We start from the raw sequence: 25,047 nt of genomic DNA, 5'->3' as shown, positions 1-25,047 counted from the left end.
AAAATCACCTGACGGTATGTGCTCGCCAGCGCTGGTTTTTTTTTTTTTTTATTTTGAGTACATACCGTCAGGTGATTTTTTTCTTTTTAGTTCTATTTAACTTTAATTTATTTCTTTATTCAAAGTTTAACACTCTTATAGGGACCCCTGGAGGTATACATTCTTTTCTAATTCATATCTAGTTTCCTAGATGTGACAGAGAGAATTGTATAGTTCTTGTCGAATGTTTCACATTCAAGAACTGAAGGTTTGCCTATTCCTATTCCTGGCGCCAGGACACACACATACAACACCACTCAGTTATTTTTTACATGCCATATTATTTACCAAGCCGGCCGCACTTGGCAAATAAAATCTTGATTCAGAGTTTAACACTCTTGAATTGTTGGGATTCGAACCGGCAAACCTTCGGTTCTTGAATACGAAGCGGCAATCTCAAGATTACTAGGCATGTGTTATCTCCCTGAGCCATACGAAGATAACAGTTAAACATGACTAATTACTGAGTGATATGTGATCCGAGCGCTTCGATGTGTCAGAAAGGCACCTGAAAGGACGTCTCAAAGACTAAGTCCAAGGAACGCTTAGTCCGTAGGACGCTTGCGCTTCGACGCGCCAGAAAGGTTTAGTCCGTAGGACGCTTAGTCTTTATGCTAAATCTGAAGGACGCACATGGTTATCTTTTTTTTTAAATTTATTGCTTTTATTGCTTTATGCTTAATGATTTTATTGCTTTTATGAATGATTTTATATATGATTTTGATGTTTTTAGTTGATTTTGGTGGTGGAAAAAAATCCGGTCCAGAATGTATGCTTTTGTATACTACTAAACAATTTTTTTTTTAAATGCATTTTCTTCCCTAACGCGGGTACTTATCATACAGCCCTCGTATGTACATATACATACAGTTCCGCCACTTTCGTTACGTAGATTTCAAGTCCCTACATCCCCATGAAGCGGAATGAGCGCAAGAAAAACGAGCAGAAAGGCTCTAAAATGACTTTTAAATATTGTTTTTATTGGTCGTTTTTTATTATCATGTACATAAATTTTGAAATGAATGCGTTCTTATTGGAAATATTAATTAAAAATGTTAAATAAGTTAAATAAGTTTCAACGCGGTTTTAACCCTTTTGAAATAATGACTCATGATTGGTTGTGCATTGTTCCACGGTGTGCTCATTACGCTGCATAGGTTAGCACCCTGAAGCTTTCGAGATCTAGCGACTTTATGTGAAACGGTAACTCTCTCTCTTTCTCTAATACAGACAGCGAAAGCGTGTGGATCATAAGCCTAGCGGACGATAAATACAAAGCCTCTTTAAATTAAATTAAATATTAGTCAAAAGACCAAATAGGTTATTCAGTTATTCTGTTATTAAGAATTAGAAGTAAAGTTTTCTGCGATTTATATTATTATTATTGCGTGAAATTATTGTTCTCCAAATATATCCTTTTCTTTCTTTTTTATTATATTGTATGTGGCAGCTAAGGCAGTATCTCTTGTAAGCACAAGGGAAAAGTTGTACTCGAAGCAGACTGATTCTTTTTGTAAATTTAGATATAGTTATTTTGAAAATATATTAAATTCTCTAACACCAAAAGTTTTAAGAAATTTCTCTTCTTCGAAAAACATCTCCCGATTCGTAAGAAAACGTAATTAGAAATTTTTGTTAGACTTTTCTAATTATTTAAGAGAAAGAATGAAGCATAGATCCATAGAATATATGCAAAAACATCTTTCGAGAAAATCAATTAGCGGAATTCGATAGCATATATTGCCAATTAGCCAGTTGAATACTAGGATCTTCTGATTGATGAATCGTGCTGGTTATCGACATCGGTCGATATTTATAAACGTGTGCTATCGAATTATATGCGAGAGGAATTCTCTCAATCAATTTATCGCTGTCTTATACAGAATCTTATACACAGTTCACCGTGCTAAATCCATCATGACAAAATTCATATAGAGTTATATCAGACGGCAATTCTTCTTTAACAATTATAGTTCCCGCAGTATTGCAATTTATTAACTATAGCGCAGTTCCTATAGTAAATATGTGCAATATTATGAACTGTCCTCGCGAATTGTAGTGTGAATTATTGTGAACGTGGATTATAATGAGCATCTGTATATACAGACCATTTTTTTGTTTTCAACAATTATTGTAGGTCACTCCATGCGGAAGAAATACAAACATGCTAAAAAGATCCAGACATGCTACGACCGCCTGCCTGAATTCTTCGGGTCAATAAGAATTTCGTATAAGACAAAATTGTGCTCTGAGCATTCCTTGACCTGGAGAAATTCCTTGTGCCTTGGACTGTTTTTTATTCGTGATCGCCCAATCAGCCTGATAATCGGCGACGATTGCGACAAAAACTTAAGGATCACATGTTTCAGACGAAAAAACACAATTTGACTAACATGTCACGATCTCCTTTTTTGTATACCTTTTTTGTATGATGATGATCTTCCAGAATACAAAGACTGCTTCGAATTGATAATAAGCATTGAAGAATGCCATAAGGAGTTGCGCCTCAAGATCCGCTCCTTAAAGGTCACGATAAATGATATCGCCGGAACTGCGCACAAAATTATTCATATGCCGGAATCGATAATTCATCTCGCACTCCCCGTGAAAAGAATCAAAAGAAATTTAGGAAATGTTCGGATTAATTTACACCTCACGGATCATTATCATTTTTATGTATTGTGACATTGCCGCCTCGCGCGCATCCGCTGGATTCCTCTCCAGTCGCAAAGTGCGGGCTGAAGGACCGCATCAGTCGAAAAAAATAGCGAGAACCTGTACCGCAGTCTCCAGAGAAGCGTTATTAATCAAGACTCTGTTCATTATATTAATTTCGTTTGTTATTTCTTTTCGTATGAATATTTATTTTACGAGCCTCATCGGAGGAGAAGGCGGGACCGATTTGCGACAACAAGAACCAGCTATCGACGATCTCGAGTGACCTTCAGGGGAAGAATGAGCCAGCATTTCGGTCGAAAAAAAAACAATCAACGATACGTCTTTTGATGTCACGACGTGATTAGGACTCGCACGCGTGATGCACGACGCAAGGGACAACAAATACATCCTCGCGCAAGGACTTTGGACCGTAGAAGTCGCCTCTTTGGAGGCACTGCAGGAGCGTCACTGCCGCAAAGTGAGGCCTGCAGAAAAAGATAGCGGCGAGGGTCACAAGACTATTACCGGTCAAGACATACTGCATGGACCCTGCGACGATTCTGTTGAGCTGGCCCCAACAATTATTATCATTAGCGATATTAAAGGTGCGAGCATCCAATACAATTTTAAGCGCGCCGTCTGCCGGCCACGCGGAGCGTATCCCGTTTGTACACGGAACGTTTGGACACCGCTCGATTGAACACGCAGTATTGGACATATTCCGATTGGATATAGAATTATTGGATACCGCACGATTGGACACGACAATATTTCCCGATCGGACACAGACCCGATCGAACACATGTTCAATCGGGACACAGTCCCGATCGGACATAAACCTTGTTGGAAATATTTAGTTTCAAGGTAATTATTTGGAATAAGGTTTTTTCTGAATTTTGACAAATACGATCGGATTTCTCGTTCAGCATATATTTTACAAAGCAAAGCGAGGTCCACCCCAAAATTGTTGTGTGTATGGGAAAGTGGTATGCGTGGACGCAGTGGATTTCGCCCCCCCCCCGTCTATAGGGAGGCTCGACCTCCAGAACATATAACCTAACCGAAATCAAATTTTAGTTCTAAATCAGAAATAGGTTTGGGTTAGGTTATATCTTCCAGAAGTGGCCCCCCCAAAATGGGGGGCGGGACCCACTGCATCCACGCATACATTTTCCCTACAGAGAAGCTTCACTTCCGGAACAAATAACCTAATCAGTAGGATAGTAAGGCCGGTTTTGGATCAGTTTTACGTGAGTGTGAGAGAGAGGGTATCGTTGGGGAGTAAGAGAGAGAGATAGTTTCGGAGCAGTTTGTGGGCGCCCGAGGGATGGAGAGCGGGCTGGGCGGGTGCATGGGGGGGTAAGTAGGGTGAGAGGGGAAGCGCGGTCGGGGGGAAGCGGTGGGTACGAGTCGCCGAGAGCGCTCGAGAGATGGCGTTCGGGGGTGGCGGTTCCTCCCGATTCGCGACCTCGACGCGACTCGCGCCCCTAGCGCGCGGTCCGCCGTCGCGATTCTTTAGGGGGGCGCTTCTAGCGCGCGATCCGCCGCTTCTAGCGCGCGATCCGCCGTCGCGATTCTTTAGGGGGGCGCGCCGCTTCTAGCGCGCGATCCGCCGTCGCGATTCTTTAGGGGGGCGCGCCGCTTCTAGCGCGCGATCCGCCGTCGCGATTCTTTAGGGGGGCGCTTCTAGCGCGCGATCCGCGAGCGGGCGGCGGGCGCCCGGCGTCGAGGGGGCGGGGGATCGTCGGTGGGCGGTCGAGCGGACGGAGGGGCGTCCCTCGTCGCTCTGCTCCTCTCGAGGCGCGCGTTAGCGCGAGCGCGCTCGTCGCGTTTCGGGGCGAGTTTTTTTTCATTTTCCGGCGACGTCGCGCGTCCGAGAGCGAGTATCCGGTTCGGTTAATCGGGGGCGCGTCCTCGCTATTTTCCTCGTTATAAAAGGACGCCGCGATGATCTCGAGGTGTTAGTACGTTCGAGGATATTTCGCGGCGCGATGAAGCGCGCGCCGAGCGCTTTAACGAGATTAGCCGGAAGAGCGGTGAATGTTCGAATCGGAAGTATCGAGGATATATGGAATTTGGAGATACCGAATTGTTTGAAGAAAGAACTACGCGAACGTTATATAGAGGATCGTTTGTACTGTATAGAAGAGATCGATTTCGCGGAAGAGTTCGTGCGAGAGGCGAGCGAGACGCGATTCGACGAACCTTTCGCGAATGTCGGAGCCGATGGCTATTTGCTCTATCGCAATTGGAGACAGCGATACGGAATTCCGAAATTTTCGTGGGAGGTGAATCACGTCGTGCATTGTTTCTTTAAGTTCGGTTGCCGATTCGAGAACGGAGAGTATTTCGAGGAGAACGAGAGATATTGCGCGTATTGCGCGCGTAGCTCGAGTTTCGCGAAGAGCGTATCGACGCACGTGACGAAAACGGTGTATAGCGAGATGGTGCCCGCTTGCGATCTCGTCGACGAGGTTTTCGACGTGTCGAATAATTGGTGCGCCGGCTGCGAGACGAGAGCTTTGTTCTACATCGAGAATTACGACGAGGAGGAGACGTGGTTTATTTGTAAAAAATCTTGGCGTTCGTTAGACGACGAGTGACGAGATGGAGGCGCGCGATCTTCTCGATAGCGCGCGGGACGTCGCGACGGGGAACGCGTATCGCGCGTGGGCGCGACGGTGCGACGAGTGTCTCGAGTCTCTGCGGGAGAGATGTCGAGGAGAGCGCCGAGGGAGATCGACCGGAGCGATCAATTCTCTTATCGCTCGAATCGTTCGATTAACGGGCGCGAGAGACGATCTGCGTCGACGTTTCGAACGCGTGGGAGGCGACGTAGAGGAACGCGAGGGATTCTCGTGGTCCGAGATCGAGACGGCTTTCTCTAGACGCGTTTTAACCGGCGCGGTTATTAATTTCGATTATATCGAACCTCGACGATTTCTCGAGGACGCTAGAGATACCGTGCTCGATCGAATACGCGATGTTATGAATGAATATAACGGTGTTAAGGTCAATACCGTATTTATTGGCGAGTTCGTTTCGGGCGACAAGATCGATGTTAAGACTATTGTCACGAAGAATTATCCGCTTCTACCTCTTTCCGACTTGCGAGAGTGGTACGAGAAGCGAGTGGTCGACGCTACTCTAACCTCGTTGGAAGAATTTCAGGAGCGCGATAGTGGATGGGCGTTATCGCGAATATTCAATTTAACTGTGAACGTGAACAGATACAATCCTATGCACGCGGGATGTCGCGTTAAATTGCCGCGAGAGATCGCGTTGAAGAAAGCGGTGATAAACGTGCAATCTAATGACAATGCGTGTTTCGCATGGGCGGTGGTCGCCGCTCTGTATCCAGCTGAAAAAAACGTGGGTCGGGAATCTTCGTACCCGCATTACACGACGGTGCTGAATCTGAAGGGCGTTAAATTTCCTATGAGTTTGAACAAAATTACTAGATTCGAGCGTATTAACGACATATCTATTAATGTGTATACCGTTCGAGATAAAAAGGAGGGAAAAGACGGTTGTCGCGTTGTTCCTTTGCGTCTCACTGACGATAAAAAGAACAGACACGTTAATCTGTTGTATTTTGACGATATGACGCGACGAGATGACGCGACGCATTTCGCGTGGATTAAGAATTTGTCGCGACTCGTCGGCTCGCAACTCAGCGGTAGACGACATAAATCGCATATATGCGATCGGTGAGTACTAATTAAAAAAATCGTCGCGCGATGTTGATAATGCGCGAGATTTAAAATGTGCGTTATATCGCAGATGCATGCACTATTTTCGAACGAGCGATAAGTTATCGGCTCACAGCGTGGACTGCGGAAGGATGAACGAGTGCGCTATAGTCCTTCCTACCAAAGACGACAAATGGTTAGAGTTTCGTAACTATAGTAGAAAGGAGCGACTTCCATTCGTGGTGTACGCTGATCTCGAATGCGTGCTGAAGAAGAAAGAGGAGAGGAGAACGTCGAATACATCTATCGTTCAGCATCACGAAGTTTATAGCGCCGGATATTACGCGCGATGCGCGCTCGATGGCGTTAGCTCTACTTACAGAGCTTATCGCGGTGAAAATTGCGTATTGTGGTTCGTTAGAGAACTGCACGATCTAGCGCTTCGCGCGAAAACTGTTCTCGATATCGATGCTCCTATGACGAATCTTACATCGGATGAATGGGAGAGATTCGTAAACGCGACGCGCTGCAGCATATGCGAGAAACCGTTCGAATTGGGAGACGCTCGCGTGCGCGATCACTGTCATTTGACTGGACGGTACAGAGGTCCGGCGCATTCGAATTGTAATCTAAATTATAAGGATACTTACGTAATTCCCGTATTCTTTCACAATTTATCGGATTACGACGCGCATTTTATCATTAAAGATGTAGCTAACGCTTTTCCCGGTAGCGTGGAAATATTGCCGATAACGAAAGAAACGTATATCTCTTTCACGAAGAACGTCGAAGATGCGTGGGACGAGGGATGGTTCGGAAAACGCTTGAAGTTGCGTTTCGTGGATTCTTTCAAATTTTTAAGCGCGAGTCTCGAGAAATTGGCGTCGTATCTAGACAAAAGCGAGTTGAGGATCGCGCGTTCGGAATTTTCCGATCTTAGCGACGCCGATTTCGAGCTTCTCGCGCGAAAGGGTGTATTTCCGTACGAGTATGTCGACGACGTAGATAAATTGTTAGAGACTCGTCTACCGCCGCGCGAGGCTTTTCACAGTTCGCTAACCGGTGACGCGATATCTGAGAACGATTACGCGCGCGCGATAAGAGTCTGGGAGCGATTTCGCGTCGAAACGTTAGGCGATTATAGTGATTTGTATTTAAAGACCGACGTTCTTCTATTGGCCGATGTTTTCGAAAATTTTCGTGACGCGTGTATGAGAAGTTATAATTTAGATCCCGCGTATTATTACACGTTACCGGGATACACATGGGACGCTATTTTGAAGTATACGAGTGTGCGATTCGAATTATTAACCGACATTGATATGGTAATGTTCGTGGAGCGTGGAATACGCGGCGGGCTAAGTCAATGTTCCAACAGATACGCGCGCGCTAATAACAAATATTTACAGTCATACGATTCTTCGGAACCATCGTCGTATCTCATGTACTTCGATATAAATAATTTGTACGGATGGGCGATGTGTCAATCGTTGCCTTACGAAAATTTTCGATGGATCGATAACGTTACGAGCGTTGACTTAATGTCCGTGACATCGGACTCGCCTATCGGTTATATTCTAGAGGTCGACCTTGCATATCCGTCCGACCTTCACGATTCTCACGCTGACTTGCCACTCTACCCGACGCGCGATAAGCCGCCCGGAAAACGAGACGAGAAGCTTCTCGCCACACTGTACGATAAGAACCGTTACGTAATATATTATCGCAATTTGCAGCAATGCGTTCGACACGGATTACGCATTACGAAAATACACAGAATATTGCGATTCGCGCAATCTTCATGGTTGCGCGAATACATCGAACTGAATACACGATTACGAATTAACGCGAAAAACGAGTTTGAGAAAAATCTATACAAATTAATGAATAATGCCGTGTTTGGCAAAACTATGGAAAACGTGCGCAATCATTCGAATGTTCGACTCGTGACTCGATGGGACGGGCGATACGGCGCGGAGGCGATGATCGCGAAGCCGAATTTTCACAGTAGAAGCGTTTTCGCGGAGGATCTCGTAGCTGTAGAATTGCGTAAACTCGAGATTAAGTTCAATAAACCAATTTATGTAGGTATGTGTATTCTCGATATATCTAAAATTCGTTTATACGTATTTCACTACGAGTACATGCTACCATTGTATCGAGATAAGTGTAAAATAATGTACACCGATACGGATAGTCTCATTTATCGCGTCGAGTGCGAGGACATATACGAGAATATGAAGCGCGATATCGACAAGTTCGATACGAGCGATTACGCAATGGACAATGCGTATGGAATGCCTCTCGCTAATAAAAAAATACCCGGTGCGATGAAGGATGAGAACGCTGGCGCGATTATGACCGAATTTATTGGACTTAGAGCGAAAATGTACGCGCTGCGAGTCGCCGGTAAAAGCGATACGAAAAGAATCAAGGGTGTTAAGAGCGGCGTTGTCGCGAGAACGATAACGTTTGACGATTACGCGCGCTGTCTTCGACAGGGGATCGAGATGAAGCGCGAGCAGTTTTGTATAAGATCCGAGTTACACGAGATGTATACAGTATCGGAATTGAAAATCGCGCTCAGTCCGCACGATGACAAACGATACACGATATCGGGAACTACGGATACGTTACCGTGGGGACATTATAAAATACCGTTGTAGGGAGCGAAAAAATACTATACGTTTCTTAAAACATTTAAACTTTAGTTAGTAGTTTATTTAGTATAAACATATTTTATAAATAATATATTACCATTGTATTTTCGATATAATTCACGATTGCGTCGAAAAAACATCGATGGACGTTCTACGAATCGTTTCGAAGAACAAATTTGCGCGAATAATATAATTTGAATATAATTTGAATATAATTTATTATAATAGATTTTTAATAAAATAATAAAAATTAATCGGTTTTATTTATTAGATTTTAATAAAAAATCGTGAAAATGTTCGATCAGTCTTATATATAATAGGTATTAGATATAAAATCTATTATAAATAAGACTGATCGTACATTTTCACGATCTTTCTATTATGCTCTCGGAAGTGTTTTATATAGAATAATGTGAAAAAGATGTTAATGCGAGTTTTAGTGTTATCATAGTGACGTAATAAAGAATGTATACAAAGCGCGAGAAAGAGTACGTATAAAGTTTGAAAGAGAGAACGCAGGATACGGCGGCCGCGTAGCGGTGCGAGAGAGAACTCGTATAGAACGCGAAAAAATGAACTTTTTGTGTTTTTGCGATATAAAAGTCGTGGAAACCACCATTCTGTCCAAGTCTTGGCAAATCTCGACTTGATTTGGCAAATTCGCATTCTACTTCATTAGCATCGAACATATATTATGCTACATGCTACATGCAAACGAGATAGAATGCGAGAATTTGCCATAAATCGAGTCGAGATTAGCCGCGAATTGGACAGATCGATGATTTCCATGACTCTTTATTATATTCTTGAAAGTGTTATATATAGAGTAACGCGAGAATAAAGCTACCGCGAGAATAAAGTTACCGCGAGATACGATGTTCGCTTAACAATGCGATGAAGAATATATATAAAATATAAAAAAGAGTCCGCATAAAGCGCAAAAGAGAGAACGCAGGATATGGCGGCCGCGTAGCGGCGCGAGAAAGAGTTTATATGGAGCGCAAGAGAGAACTCGTACAAAATTACGATTGTTTTATAATCATACGATTTAAAGATTAATAATGATAATTACTCTATAATCGATTATTTAAACGGTTAATCGATTTTCACAAGTTTTAATTTTAATTGTATTGTGTTATTATTTTTTTCTTTGTTTTATAATTATACGATTATTTTAGTTTTAACATGTCTACAATTTTTTCTAAGATTTTCCTTGTTTTATAATTATACGATTATTTTAGTTTTAACATGTCTACAATTTCGTATAATATATAATATGTATAATATGTATACTATGTAGTTTTATTTAATAAAAATACATTTTTATCATAATACAGCTGTTTTATTTATCCAAGAATTGTGCGATTCGTCCATTCCTAACCATTTCACGTAAATCTTGTCACCCTTTCGACGCAGCACCTTTTCTACGAGATACACGTCGGGATCGCCAACGCGCAACAATTCGTGCTCGTAGAATCCTCCTGCGATCGGCTCGCCGCGCGAATCCTTTAATAGATACGTTACGGGATTAGTCCGTTGTATCTTAGTTATTCGAAAAATCTCTGTAGTCCAATTGGGTGTGAAGCCTTTCTCGAAAATCGTTTTAAATTTACTGATGCGTACCGGATCGGCTACTTTAAATTTCGCCGGAGCCGCGATTTTTATATTGCTGTATACAGTATTTAAAAGTTTATCGGCAATTTTTGGAGTTACGTCGACAGGTCTCATATTTATAGTGCGATGTCTTCGCGTGTTATATTCCTCGACGAGTCGTGGTAACTCGTCGATCCACTTGTACGTTCCGTTTAGCGTGAAATACTTCCACATAAAATTTTTGAGCGTACGATTGAATCGTTCGACTATCGACGCTTTCATCACCGAATATGTCGAATAATGATTTACTTCGTGCTTCTTCGTAAAATTTCGCATATCGGCATTGTAAAATTCTTTTCCTTTATCGGTCTGTAGATTTTTCGGACACCTCTTAGAGTCTCGTATTATTTTAGATAACGCTCGAGTAACCTCGTTCGCGCTTTTGCTCTTAAGCGGTACAGCCCATGCGTATTTGCTTAATACGTCGATAACGGTGAGTATGTAGTTGTGGCCTTTGTTGAGTCTCGCGTAAGGACGCATCTCGACCACATCCGCTTGCCATAGGTCGTCGTACCCGCGCACCGCAACGCGACGACGCTTTTAACGCTCATAATTCTTTTTTCTTTCTCTCGAGAATAACGTTGAATTGGATCTCTTTTTCGAGCGGTTCGCCGCTCCCGCTAATCTCTCTTTCGAGCGGATCGTCGTTACCGCTAATCTCTTTTTCGAGCGGATCGCCGCTCCCGCTAATCTTTCTTTCGAGCGGTTCGCCGCTCTCGCTAATCTTTCTTTCGAGCGGTTCGCCGCTCCCGCTAATCTTTGCCAGTTCTCTCACTCTTCCCGATAGCTCGTCTGCGTCTCTCTTCAATCGTGACGTTGAATTTTCCAATTCTCGTATCTTCGTCTCGGATTTCACCGCGGAATTCGCCGCGATACGCGATTTTTGACTTAGTTCTTTTATTGTTTTACCTTGATTGAACATTATTTTACGATCGTTCGCGTTTCTCGTCGAGAACTCCGTCGCGTTGAGCGATATAGTTTTTTTCGCGACTTCGATTTGATCGCTTAAACCTTTGATTCGTTTATCTAAAACATCGATTCGTTTATCTAGAGCGTTAGCGCTCGTTTCTATTCTCGAAATGGAATTTTCCACAGCGTCTATTCGTTTACTCAGAACGTCATCGCGTGTTTTTATCTCGGAAACGAAACTCTCCGCGACGTCTATTCGTTTACCTAAAGCGCTATCGAGGTGAGCGAGTCTCGTGAATAGTAGAATGACGCCCTGTCCCGCTTCGTTCGCGTCTTTTCTTAATTGCGATGTGATTCCCTCGACGTAGCTTTTGCTTGTCGCATCGGCGTCCTCCTCAGGTTGAGCCAAGCGTTTTATTTTACGCTCTCTCGCGTCGTATTCAATGGAAGAGCTTAGACACAGCGCGTTATCGCGCACGTAATTTCGCAGAGACTCGATAGCCGGACGTAGTCTTCCGGTTCTCGCGTCGTAGCCTCGATTTTTTAAAGGTGAGCCAAATTTGCTCACGGACATCGCGAATTCCGCGTACGACTGCGACAGTCATCCACGCGACAGTTCGATTTATACGATCGCTCCTGTTTCGCGAAGCTCCTCGATTATCGATAGAATCTCGTTTTCGTGAGCGTTGTTGCCGGCTCGACGCGAAGCGTCTAATAATCGCAGACGATCCACTAATTCGTTTGGATCGTCCCAATGGACGTAATCGATTTTATTGTCCGTGACACGCATAGTCGACGATACGCGACCCGCGCCTGTTTTTTTCGCGCCGCTGTTGTGAATAAGCGGAGCGATAATAAATTTGTATTTATATCCTTTATTTCCTAAGACAGATTTTTTAGCGTCATGATCACGTCTATGAGCGTTCGTTGTTAACAATATACTTCTGTATGTTAATTTATCTTTTTCTGTATATATGAGACTATTAGGAATTTTCATAAAAATTAATTCATACAAACCGGGAGTACCGACATATTTAATCTCATCTATAAATATGGAATCATTCGCGTCTACGTCAAATCGCTTATCGCCGAGCATCGCACCTTTCTCGCCGATGTAAACTCCGTAAACGTGATCAATCTCGTTCGGCGCTTCTCCGCCGAGAAGAGTCCCCATATATTTTCGCCCTAACGGTCCTAGTCGACCGTGCGATATTTCGCGATCTTGAGCAATTCGCGAAATTTGTTTAACGGGTATTTCGGATATCGAGGGCGATTCGAGACTCTCGGATTCGAACGTTTCATATTCTTCGGTTTCGTTTCGCGCGAATGGGTCTCTTTCGACGAAAGATTCGTTTAATGGAGTAGAAACGGCGTTCAATCGTCGTCGAGCGCGTATTCGTTTCGCTTTAGGTTTTTTCCAAACGGGAGTTAGTGCTTCATCTTTCCATTTTTCCTCGACGCTCGTCGAGGGTGAAATGTCGGTTGCGTCTTGTTTTATCATTTCGCGCTTAATTTCATTTCGCTCTATCTCGTCTCGCTCAGCGCGATCAGCGATGCGTCGCAGCGGTTCGACGATTGGTTTGAAACGACTCTCTATCGCGATCTCGCTTTCCATTTTTCCAGTTTTTAATGCTCTGTGTTTTTTACGAATCGATGCGCGCGTTTTAGCTATCTCTTTTGCTGTTTTTTCGCGTTCGCCGATATCCGTCGAGGCCATTGCAACTTCTTCTAACTCGCGAGAGAGCGATTGACGCGTTCGACGTATTCGCGACAACTGATCGTTCTACGGTACAATGAAATCATTAAATCCTCGTCTATATCTACCAGCGCGGAGCGCGCTATCTTTGTCGATTACTAAGAAACCATATTTATATCGCCAACACGCGCGACATAGCGCGTGAAAATTCTCGTACGACATATCCGTGTTCACGTGATCGTTGTATGCGTGACGTAAATTAGTACCATCTTGTTTAAAAAGAATTAACAGATTAGCGTTATCTCGAATCAAATGCTTCGGTATTTTAGCATACGTTTGGCACAGATAGAAGCAATCGACGTTCGAGTGTCGACCCATAGCGAAATATTCTCTGATAGTATTTTGTTTGTCGCACGCTACATCGTCGAACACGAATATCGAATTCGGGAGAGCTTTGCTGGGTGAAATAACGTCAAAGTTATTAGAAAATGTGAAATAACCTATATCTTCCATCGGTGTTAATAAATTTTCTAAATATTGATATTTAGGCTGCTGCAATGACTTTGAGTAAACATAAACGTTCTCGAAGCGTACACCATGCGGACTCTCCAACAAACTTATTAATGCGTTTGTTTTGCCGCAACTAGAAGGCCCGCAAATAACGCAACGAATAGCGCTCGGTAATAGACGACCGTGTCTACGCGTTTCTTTCGACGGTCGCGTTTTATTATCGAGGTTCGTCACCTTTATCGCGATCGGTTGCCGCACGAAACGCATTCCTCTTGCTGCGCGCGTGCGCGGTACACTCGCGTAAGGCAGGGCGAGACTTTTTAATTTATATACGAATAGATTGCCATCAATCGCGCAGTAGTGAATTGCGCGCGGTGAATCGAAATGTTTATCTTACTAATAGATGGCGACGATATTCTCGATTTCACCACCGATCAATTGCGGTATATTCCGAAAATAATTTTACTAAAGCATTTCGGTCGCTACGTAGAACGATTGTGGGAGAAACTGCCTGAATATATAAAAGTGGATCCGGAGGTGCGGCGCTACCGTCGATGTCTAGAGCATTATAATCGCCCTTGGCAACGAACACACATCGACGGTCCGGCGCCGCTTGTTAAAGATTGCGGCGAATGCAATTCGCGAAACAGCAGTACGGTGTGAGTCATGGCGCTGGCTTGTTGAATAGAGCGATAAACGCACTCCCTTTCGAACTACATATACCTGGATATCAATTTTGCGGGCCGGGTACTCGTCTTGCGAAACGACTCGCGCGAGGTGATCGAGGTGTCAATCCTCTGGACGCGGCCTGCCGCGAGCACGATATCGCGTACTCGCGGAGCGGCGAGCTCGCTGATCGACACGTCGCTGACCACGCGCTTGCCAAAAAAGCACGCGAACGTGTCGCGGCTAAAGACTCGACTCTCGGCGAGAGAGCCGCCGCGGCGGCTGTATGGATGGCTATGAAATCGAAGACAAAACTTGGAATGGGTACAACGAAAATCAAGAGAAAAAAGAACAAAAGAATAATAATCGCTACGAGAAAAAAAACGCTTCCGATAGCGAAACGCGGCGGCTTTTTACCCCTGCTACCGTTATTAGGAGCTCTCGGTTCTTTGGCCGGGGGAGCGGCGGGAATCGCGAAAGCGGTGAACGATCGCAAAGCAGCGCGACGACAACTGGAAGAGTTGCAGCGTCATGATCGCGCGATGGAAGGTCGCGGTTTATATCTCGCGCCGTACAAACGTGGAAGTGGCGTGTCCTCAACGAGAAGAAGAGCTAAAAAAAAACTTCGCGTAAACAGACGCTAAAGATTCTCCCATCCGTCGGAGCAACAACGAACGAACAATTAAATCGCGCGGCGATACTCTCGCGCGTACCTCATTTTAGAGGTGTGTTTATGCGCAACGCGCTTCCGTCGCAAGCGCGCCGCGATGAGAGCGGCATTGTGAATTTAGACGACGCATCCGGACCGGGTACTCATTGGGTAGCGTACGCGAAAAAAGGGGGCGACGCAATTTACTACGACGGTTTCGGCGATCTTCGTCCTCCACGCGAACTCGCGCGTTATCTCGGGCGCGACGCGAACATTCGATACAATCGTCGCTCCGAGCAGACGCGCGATCAGAATATTTGCGGACAATTGAGTCTTCGATTTCTCCGAGAAGTCGATTGGAGGAATCGTCGACTATAATATCAACCGTTATTCGTCAATCGAACGCAGTTCGATCGCTCTCGCCGATCATGTCGCTAACTCTCACTCTTTCCGGACGAAGCAGTATTCTCGCGGCGAGTTATTTTCCGCCTCTCGATTTAAACGACGACGATTACGAATTAGGTTTAACCAATTTTGAAACTTATAATACGATACCGAATATAAATTCTACGAATAATAAATTTTACTTCGATAATAATGACGAGATTATCGCAATTCCAATAGGATCTTACGAATTAAGCGCTATAAACGCGTATCTAAGAGCGGCGATTCGTCATAAACGACGAGCGAGAGAGGAGGAACGAGAACGCGAAAATGAAAAACCGGAAACGAACGATGATGATTACATATATGATGTTGATGACGATTATTTCGAAGACGATGAGAATGGCGATAAAAGTGAAAATTCTATAACGCTTCGCGGTAACGATAACACTATGAAAAGCGAAATTAAATGCGCATATCGAGTAAATTTTACAAAACCCGATAATATCGGTTCGCTCCTGGGTTTCTCGTCTCGTGTATTACAACCGAATAAATGGTATGCATCCGATAAGCCAATAAATATTATGGCCATTAACCTTATTCGAATAGAGTGCAACGTTACAACAGGAGCGTATCATAACGACAAATCCGCGCATACTATACACGAATTCGCGCCTAACGTTCCACCCGGATATAAAGTGTCGGAAATTCCAACGCAGATCATTTACCTTCCGATCATCGCACGGACCATTACCGATATAAACGTGCGTGTTGTGGACCAAAACGGAAAATTGATCGATTTTCGCGGCGAAGAAATTACGATTCGTCTACACGTGCGACGAAAACGGTAGAGAAGCGCGCGATGCTCGTAGTGAATGGATCGAATGCGAGAAACGCACCTATTATCGCTGTCGCGTCACCTCTAAACGCAGAAAAGAGAAGAAAAAAGGGAGGAAGACTAACCGCTGCCAACGAGACTTTTCTGCGCTCTTTGGGTTTTGTCGTGCCGAGAACCGCTTCTTCGTAAAAAGCGGAATGTGCGACATTCTAAGTATCGGTGGGGAGCCAATCTTCGACGATCGCATCGTCAAGATCGAAACTCACACGTACAACCCTTACGCCAATACTACGTTCGGAAATAGCGATGAGATACGAATTCCTATACAACAGCAAGATTTGTATACGTTACCTTGCGACAGTTTTATCTACATTGAGGGCAGACTCGAGTCGAAGGAAACATCGAGCGCGCAAGAGGAAATCGCATCGATAACGAGATTAGTAAACAATTGCGCGGCGTTTATGTTCGAGGAAATTCGCTACGAGCTCGATGGCGTAGAGATCGATCGAAACAGAAACGTTGGAATAACGAGTACGATTAAAAATTACGCGTCGCTGACAGTCGAAAGAAGTAAAATATTAAAAAACGCTGGATGGGACTTATTAGCAACAACTCATTCGTCAATCGGTGATTTTAATTTTTGCGTACCTCTTAACGTACTATTAGGTTTTTGCGAAGATTACAAGCGCGTTGTGATCAACGCGCGACACGAGCTTATTTTAATACGAGCGCGCAACGATAACAATTGCGTTATATCGCGCGAAACGCAAGAACCTAAAATCGTTTTGTTAAAAATACAATGGCGAATGCCTCATATAGTATTGAATGATGTTAATAAATTAAGATTATTGCGCACGTTAGATAGTGGACGATATTTGAGCGTCGCTTTTCGCTCATGGGATCTTTACGAGTTTCCGCTTCTACAGAACACGACCAAACACTCGTGGGCCGTCAAAGCGGCAACACAACTCGAGAAACCGCGATACGTTATCTTCGCGCTACAATCTGGAAAGAAGAACGTTCTGTCCGAGGAGCCTTCTTTATTCGATAATTGTAAACTAACTAATGTCAAACTGTATCTTAATTCCGATTTTTATCCTTACGATGACATGAATTTAGATTTCGATAAACATAAAATCGCCGTATTATACGATATGTATTCGAAATTTCGAAAAACGTACTACGGATGCGAAAACGACGAAACGCTCTTAAATTTAGATAAATTTTTAATTCACGGCCCACTCGTAGTCATCGACTGTTCTCGACAGAATGAGTCAATTAAAAGCGCCACTGTGGACGTTTGCATAGAGTTCGACTGCAAGGAAAACATCCCCTCTAATACCACAGCTTACTGTCTTATTATTCACGATCGAGTGGTAGAATACAATCCGCTCACTAACGTCGTGCGCAGAATCGTGTAAGCGCAACGATACTCGAAAAAATATGGAGACAGAATAAAACGCTTAGAAAAATCTAGAAAGAAACACTTCGAGTATCGCTAACAACGACGATGGACACACCGATTTTTGTCGATCTTCAAGGTTTCGTAGTTAACGAAAAATTCGTCGTGAATGAAGTAGCCGTATTAAGAAATGGTGTAGAATTGACGCATCACATCTTTCGCTCGCCGATGTCGTGGGATTTGCTCACGAGAGCGGAAAAATCGCGAGCGTGTTGGTTGATATCGAATCATCATCAGCTAAAGTGGAATGATGGACACACAAATTATGGGTCGATGAAAAAACTCGTTCGAGATGCCATATGTCGAGGATCTAACCCTGATTCGACGGTGCAGATCTATGTCAAAGGTCACGAGAAGAAGAAGTGGTTAATCGAGATCTTAGGAAACGTCGCTGACGATCGCGATATAGCCGTTTCTGTCGAGACTATCGACGCCGATTACGAAGACATCGAACGTCTGGAGACTCTGAACGCTTCGCGGGCCTTTCATTGCGGATACCACGCGAAAAATTGCGCGTTAGAAAACGCGTGTAAATTGCACGATTGGTGGTTTGAGCGACGCGACCGTTTGCGCAATATGAGCGATTGATTTTATATTATATAAATTTAAGTTATATAAATTTAAGTTATATAAATTTAAGTTATAATGTATCAAATTAATTATATATTTTAAATTATAATCTATAAATTTAATCACGAATATGTTATATATTGTTGCAAAATATACGTTATACGAACGAACCGCGTTTTTTCTTTATCGCGGTCGCATCCTTTATCGCGGTCGCGTAACAAATTTAATTATAATAACTGTCCATAGATATTATTTTATCGCGATCGCATAATAAACTTAATTATAGAATATTTTAAATTTTATATATAATTATAATGTATTGAATTAATTATTAAGTATTTCATTCTATATTTAAACTACATTTTTATATATCAAATCTCAAAAATTAAATCTAATAAAACCTTAATTTATAATTATCCATAGATTATCGCGGTTGCATAATAAACTTAAAGTAAAGAGATTTTAAATCTATTTAAATCTATTTAAATATACTTAATGCGGACACAGATGATTACGAGAGGATACGGAAGAAGAAAAGAAAAGCGTAAAAAATCAACGTTTCGCTTAATACATAACATTTATTCATAAAAATTATATCTTACAAATGCGCTTTATTAACGCGTAAAATTATTCCGCGTCGAACGGTTGCGATTCGGGCTCATAGTTCGCCCATCGTACATTCGTCTGCGATTTACTCTCGTTAACCGTCGCCGGTTCGGCCTCGTTCTCCATTGATCGTAATTCGAGTTCGCCGATCGGTCGCGATTCGGGCTCCTCATCGATCTGTGATGCGACGACTCGCCTAATTTCGGGAACGGCGAAATCGCTCTCGCCGCGTCGACGAGCGTCGCGCAATGCGCTGTGAACGCTTTGCGCTTGTGCGAGCATAGTTCTCGTTTTATTTATTAAATCATAGAGCGATTCTCGCGCTGTTTTTACACAGCTCTCTATTTCTTGTCTAAAATACAAAAGTAAAAATTAATAAAAGTAAAAATTAATAAAAGTAAAAATTAATAAAAGTAAAAATTAATAAAAGTAAAAATTAATAAAAGTAAAAATTAATAAAAGTAAAAATTAATAAAATTTATTATACTTTTTATAACTTATTATAATTTATTATAATTTATTATAATTTATTATAATTTCAATTAGATACTTACATTAAACGTGCGATATCTACGTCTTCGTTTAACTGGAAAGCGAGTCTAAACGAATCCGGACTATTATCGATAACACCTTGCGCTTCCACACGCAAATCCGTAGCGAGATCTCCCAGAACATAGGATTTTATCGCGATTAAGTCCCCGTTTACGTTAATATAATCAGCCGCGTTAATGATCTGTTCGATTCGTTCCATATCGAACAGATCACGACCGATTTTAATTCTCGTCACTTCACGTTCCGTCGTTTCGAGCTTCGTTATCTCGCGAACGAGAATACTTTAACGCTTCTCGAAACGATCTCGCGTTTTATAAAGATCGACGCGCGGAATGTTGCGGTACAATTTATCGATCGCGCCGCGTCTTCCTTCCGCGACCGTTTCGTTGCCGGAAAGGAGATATCTCTACTCGCTCATCGAGTGTCCTTTTTAGAGGACAAATGAATAATAAAAATAGAAATAACAAAAAACATCCGTTAGATAATGCGCATTCCGAATACTCTGCGAACAATAAGATCATCATCGCCGGAAAAAAGTATCTAGGGATATCTAAAAAGGTATTTCTAATTTATCGTTACCGGAAAGAGATATCTCTAATTTATCATTACCGGAAAGAGATATCTCTAATCGCTCATCGAGTGTCCTTTTTAGGAGACAAACGCAAAAAACATCCGTTAGATAACGCGCATCGTTGAAAGAGATATTTTTAATCGCTCATCGAATGTCCTTCTTAGAGGACAAACGAATAATAAAATGGAAATAACAGAAAACATCCGTTAGATAACGCGTATCGTTGGAAGGGATATCTTTAATCGCTCATCGAATGTCCTTCTTAGAGGACAAATGAACAATAAAATAGAAAAAACAAAAGAGGAACTCGAGCGCGTCCGCTAGATAACGCGTATTCCAAACGCTCGACGTCGAAAGAAACGCATTTCCCTCTCCCTCTCCCCACCCACCCGCATTATTCGTCGCCGATAAAAATAGGCGTCTCTCGGAACGCGCGAATCAATCGCGCTCGGTGTCTCTCAACAGTTTATCGCGTCTTCCCCGCTTCGCGCGATGACTAATACGAGGACGGTTCTCACTCTAGCGACAATACTCGTCGCTACGACGGTCGCCGCGCCCTTCGACTCGGAAAAAATCGAGGCGCTTCGTTTTCTGCGCGTATACGGTTTTCTAAAAGACGATGGAGAATCGCTGTCGTCCGATAACGCGACGTCTCTGCGTCGCGCGCTATCGCTGTTTCAAGAATATTATCAATTATCGGGAAACGGCGCGTTAAACGCCGTTACGCTTCACCTTATGCGTAAACCGCGATGCGGTCTCGCAGATATTCCCGATCGCGCGTATAGCCCGATCGCGCGAAAATGGCCGAAGACGCGTCTCGCGTGGAATTTTCAGATGGCTAGCGAGGAAATCTCGCGAACGGCCGAAACGGCGTTCGCGTTATGGGCGGCGAACTCATCGCTAACTTTCGCACGCGACCCGTTACACCCCGATATATTAATATCGTATCGAACGGGCGCGCACACTTACGCGAATCGTCGAAACGTCGGTATTTGCCCGGCAGCTTTCGACGGTCCGGGAGGAGCCCTAGCTCACGCGTTTTTTCCCTCTGGAACAACCGATTTCACATCGGAGATACACATCGACGATTCCGAACCGTGGCACGTGTATCTAAACAAAAATCCTCCCGACACGCATCACCTGCTACAAACGCTAACGCACGAGATCGGCCACGCATTGGGTTTACAGCATAGTATGCGCAATGACTCTATAATGTTCCCATATATACCCGACATCGAGAATCAATTTCCAGTTAAGCTGAGCATAGAAGACATTCTCGCTATACAAAATCTGTACGGATCTCACGACGACGGAAATTATCCAACGGCGACTCCCGCGACCACCGCGACGCCCGCGACGACGAGCGTCGCGCCGACCGATCCAGCGCGAGCGGATCTCTGCGCATTGCGACGCGTGGACGCCGCGCTAATAATGAATCATCGATTATATATAGCTAATCGCTGCAACGTATGGTCGGTCGACATAACCGAGAAGCGTTACGGTAGACCCATGACGCTCACGGATTACGCGACGTTTCTACCGGCGAATTTCACGCGTCTATCCGCCGCGTATAGAAGACCCTCGGGCGATCTCGCGCTATTCGCGAACGATTCGATCTACCTCGCGGAATATCCCAGTCTTAAACTAAAATCGGGCTGGCCGAGATATCTCCACGATATCGGACTTCCCCGAAACGTTAAAATCAACGCGGCGATAAATACGCACACGGGACGAACCTACGCTGTATACGACGATGATAAAGTCGCGGAAATCGACGAGTGTCGCATGATAGTCATTAGACACGCTCCATTAAAAGATATATTTCCCGGAATTCCGTCCGCGATAACGTCGGCCTTCCGATACATCGATGGCAATCTATATTTCTTCGCCAAACGTCAGTTCTACGCCTTCAACGAATTTACAAATACCGTAACCTCGGCGGGTCCTTTCGATCTACACGCGCTCGGCATCAAGTGTCCTACGGATGGATTGCTAAGGCAATTGCGCGATATCCTTAGTCGCGTCTATCGTCTCAGCGACACGATCGAGAAAGAGAGAATCGACGACGAGACCGACTAGAGCGACCCTACCGTTATTTTTTAAAAATAGAATAAAGAGAAAACGCGCGAAAGGGGAAGAAGCGATCTCTACGCGAGTATATAAAGACCACTCATCCATTAAGCGCTTCATTATTAACGAAGAACACCGAAGCTAACGCGCGAAAAAGAACAAACGAGAAAGAACGAGAAAAAACGAGCGACGATGTACGCGACAATGGGAGGACAACCGCAACAGCAACACTCATTCGACGATCGATCGAGACTAACCGAACGAGACCGCGAAGATAGCGCGGAATACGCTAAGAAAGCTAAAATGGACAATGGGTAAGACTATCGAACATTTATTCGAATTAATAATTCGCTAACACCGTTTCTCTCATCGCTCATATCTATTTTTTAGACGAGATCGCGATCGAACGCCAAGACACGACGCGGACGTCTCGATCGCGCGACCGCTCAGAATCTTAGGAAGACGCTATCCATTGACCAAAACCGCATATAAACATCTGGAAATTAGCGTTAACGTCAACCGACCCTCCTTCGTAGAAATCGTCCTCGGAGATTGCCACGGCAAAGAGATCTCGCTAACGCCGGATACGTGGAAGGAACTGCTCGATCTACGACCCACGCTCCTGTCGCACTTTCGCTCCGACGAGCGCGACGAGGCGCGCCCGACGCCAATACACATCGGACAATTGACGCTACGATTCGGCAAACTCAACAATCTCCGAATACTTCGTCTCGAAACGCCTAAAATTCGCCTAGCCGTATCGAAGAACACCGTCGTAAATATATTAAATCTGGAACTTTGCGTCAACCGCATCGTTGCATCTTTAAGCGGTTTAACCACGCGCGTGGACAACAAGCTAATTCGTTTCCTCGACATCGCGGCGGGCGCTCGCGATAAGGCGCTTATTCCCGCGATGATACGCGAGAGCGATAACTTCGACCGCAACGATATAATCGATTGCGAACTGCAGGCTCTGCTCTTCGGAGAATCGTGATACGCTCGCTCGCGTACTCGTATCGTCGTATTATTAATACATTAAAAAATTTGTAAAAGAAAACAATAAAAACACCTCTCCTCTCTCGCTAGAACGACGACGTCTCTTTATTTCACCACCCTTCGAAGATTCGCCATCGCTAAAGCGACGAGGGACGCCCCTCCGTCCGCTCGACCGCCCACCGACGATCCCCCGCCCCCTCGACGCCGGGCGCCCGCCGCCCGCTCGCGGATCGCGCGCTAGAAGCGCCCCCCTAAAGAATCGCGACGGCGGACCGCGCGCTAGGGTCGCGAGTCGCGTCGAGGTCGCGAATCGGGAGGAACCGCCACCCCCGAACGCCATCTCTCGAGCGCTCTCGGCGACTCGTACCCACCGCTTCCCCCCGACCGCGCTTCCCCTCTCACCCTACTTACCCCCCCATGCACCCGCCCAGCCCGCTCTCCATCCCTCGGGCGCCCACAAACTGCTCCGAAACTATCTCTCTCTCTTACTCCCCAACGATACCCTCTCTCTCACACTCACGTAAAACTGATCCAAAACCGGCCTTACTATCCTACTCTAATCCAAACCAAATTTTAGTTTTAAATCAGAAATAAGTTTGGCTTAAGTTATCTTCCGAAAATGGAGCCCCTCATAATGGGGGCGGAACCCACTGCGTCCACGCATACACTTTCCCATCCACACAACGATTGTGAGGTGGACCTCGCTTTGCTTTGTAAAGTATATGCGTGGACACAATAGGTTCCACTTCCCCTACGGAGAAGCTTCACTTCCGGAACAAATAACCTAACCCAAACCAAATTTTAGTTTTAAATCAGAAATAAGTTTGGTTTAAGTTATATCTTCCAAAAATGGAGCCTCTCATAATGGGGGCGGAACCCACTGCATCCACGCATACACTTTTCCATCCACACAACAATTGTAGGGTGGACCTCGCTTTGCTTTAGTAATTTTTGGAATTTTTTGGTTTTTTTGGGGGGTGGGTTGATGGGGATGGTTTCCATCGACTAATTATCACTGTTGGAGTGACAACAAAAAGTTTTACCGGGACATCCGATCATATTTTTCAAAATTCAGAAATGACCTTATTCCAGATAATTACTCCGTTTCTGATTGAATTAGTAAAATCGATTTTTTTGCTAAAACCGCACGCAATTACCAAAAGTTTAACTCAATATGTATTCCACTGAAATAAAATATTTCCCATAAGATTTATGTTCGTTCGAGACTATATTCGATAGTGTCCAATCGAGTCTGTGTCCGATCGAATTTGTGTCCGTTTGGCACAATCGAAACTCACTCCTGTGCGGTGTCCAATCGTGCGGTGTTCAATCGTGCGGTGCCCAATTGTGCGGTGTCCAATCGTGTGGTGTCTAATCGTGCAGTGCGCGTGTCCAGTCATGCTGTGTCCAATCGTGCAATGACCCATAATGCGATGTCCATTCGATCGGTGTCCAATCATTCCGTGTCTAAATGGGTGTCATCCTACAGCGCGTGGTAGTGTATAATTGGTTGCAATAATACGCACTTCGTATGCGCAGCTACGGCTGGCCCTGCGATATCGATTCTAGATCGCGAGAATCCAAGCAGATTGGCGCGAGCGTTCAGCGAGAATAGATGAATTAGCGAAAAAGCGATTGTGATTACGTTAGTGAGTGGCTCTTTAGACCACCCCAACGAGGACTCAGGCGCAGTGATGCCAGAATTGAGACGCGAGCAACTTGATGCATGACAGCGTTAAATGTTTTTTTGCAGTCAATTAATGTGTTATGTATTAAATGTTTTCTTACAATCTTCTTCTTTAATATGTTATAAATTAAATGATTTTTCACGTTTTTGATATTATATATTTATATAAAAATTATAAG

General features: G+C 44.2%; 2 protein-coding genes across 2 annotated transcripts in view; one reads left to right on the top strand and one right to left on the bottom strand.

The window, feature by feature from the left end:
- The window catches only part of LOC138934300 (uncharacterized), a 320,386-nt gene that overhangs the window by 91,795 nt on the left and 203,544 nt on the right, over nucleotides 1–25,047 (bottom strand). The window lies entirely within an intron of this gene.
- LOC138934179 (uncharacterized) lies at nucleotides 4,614–6,462 on the top strand. Its single transcript, XM_070297639.1, has one exon. The coding sequence runs from the start codon at nucleotides 5,305–5,307 to the stop codon at nucleotides 6,409–6,411; it is 1,107 nt and encodes a 368-aa protein (XP_070153740.1). The 5' UTR covers nucleotides 4,614–5,304; the 3' UTR covers nucleotides 6,412–6,462.

This window comes from Polyergus mexicanus, unplaced genomic scaffold (genome assembly GCF_030449975.1).
Source record: "Polyergus mexicanus isolate NDT 795.1 unplaced genomic scaffold, iyPolMexi1.0 SCAF_6, whole genome shotgun sequence".
Lineage (NCBI taxonomy): Eukaryota > Metazoa > Arthropoda > Insecta > Hymenoptera > Formicidae > Polyergus > Polyergus mexicanus.
The sequence above is the reverse complement of the archived record's forward strand: the minus strand, read 5'-3'. Positions and strand labels throughout refer to the sequence as shown.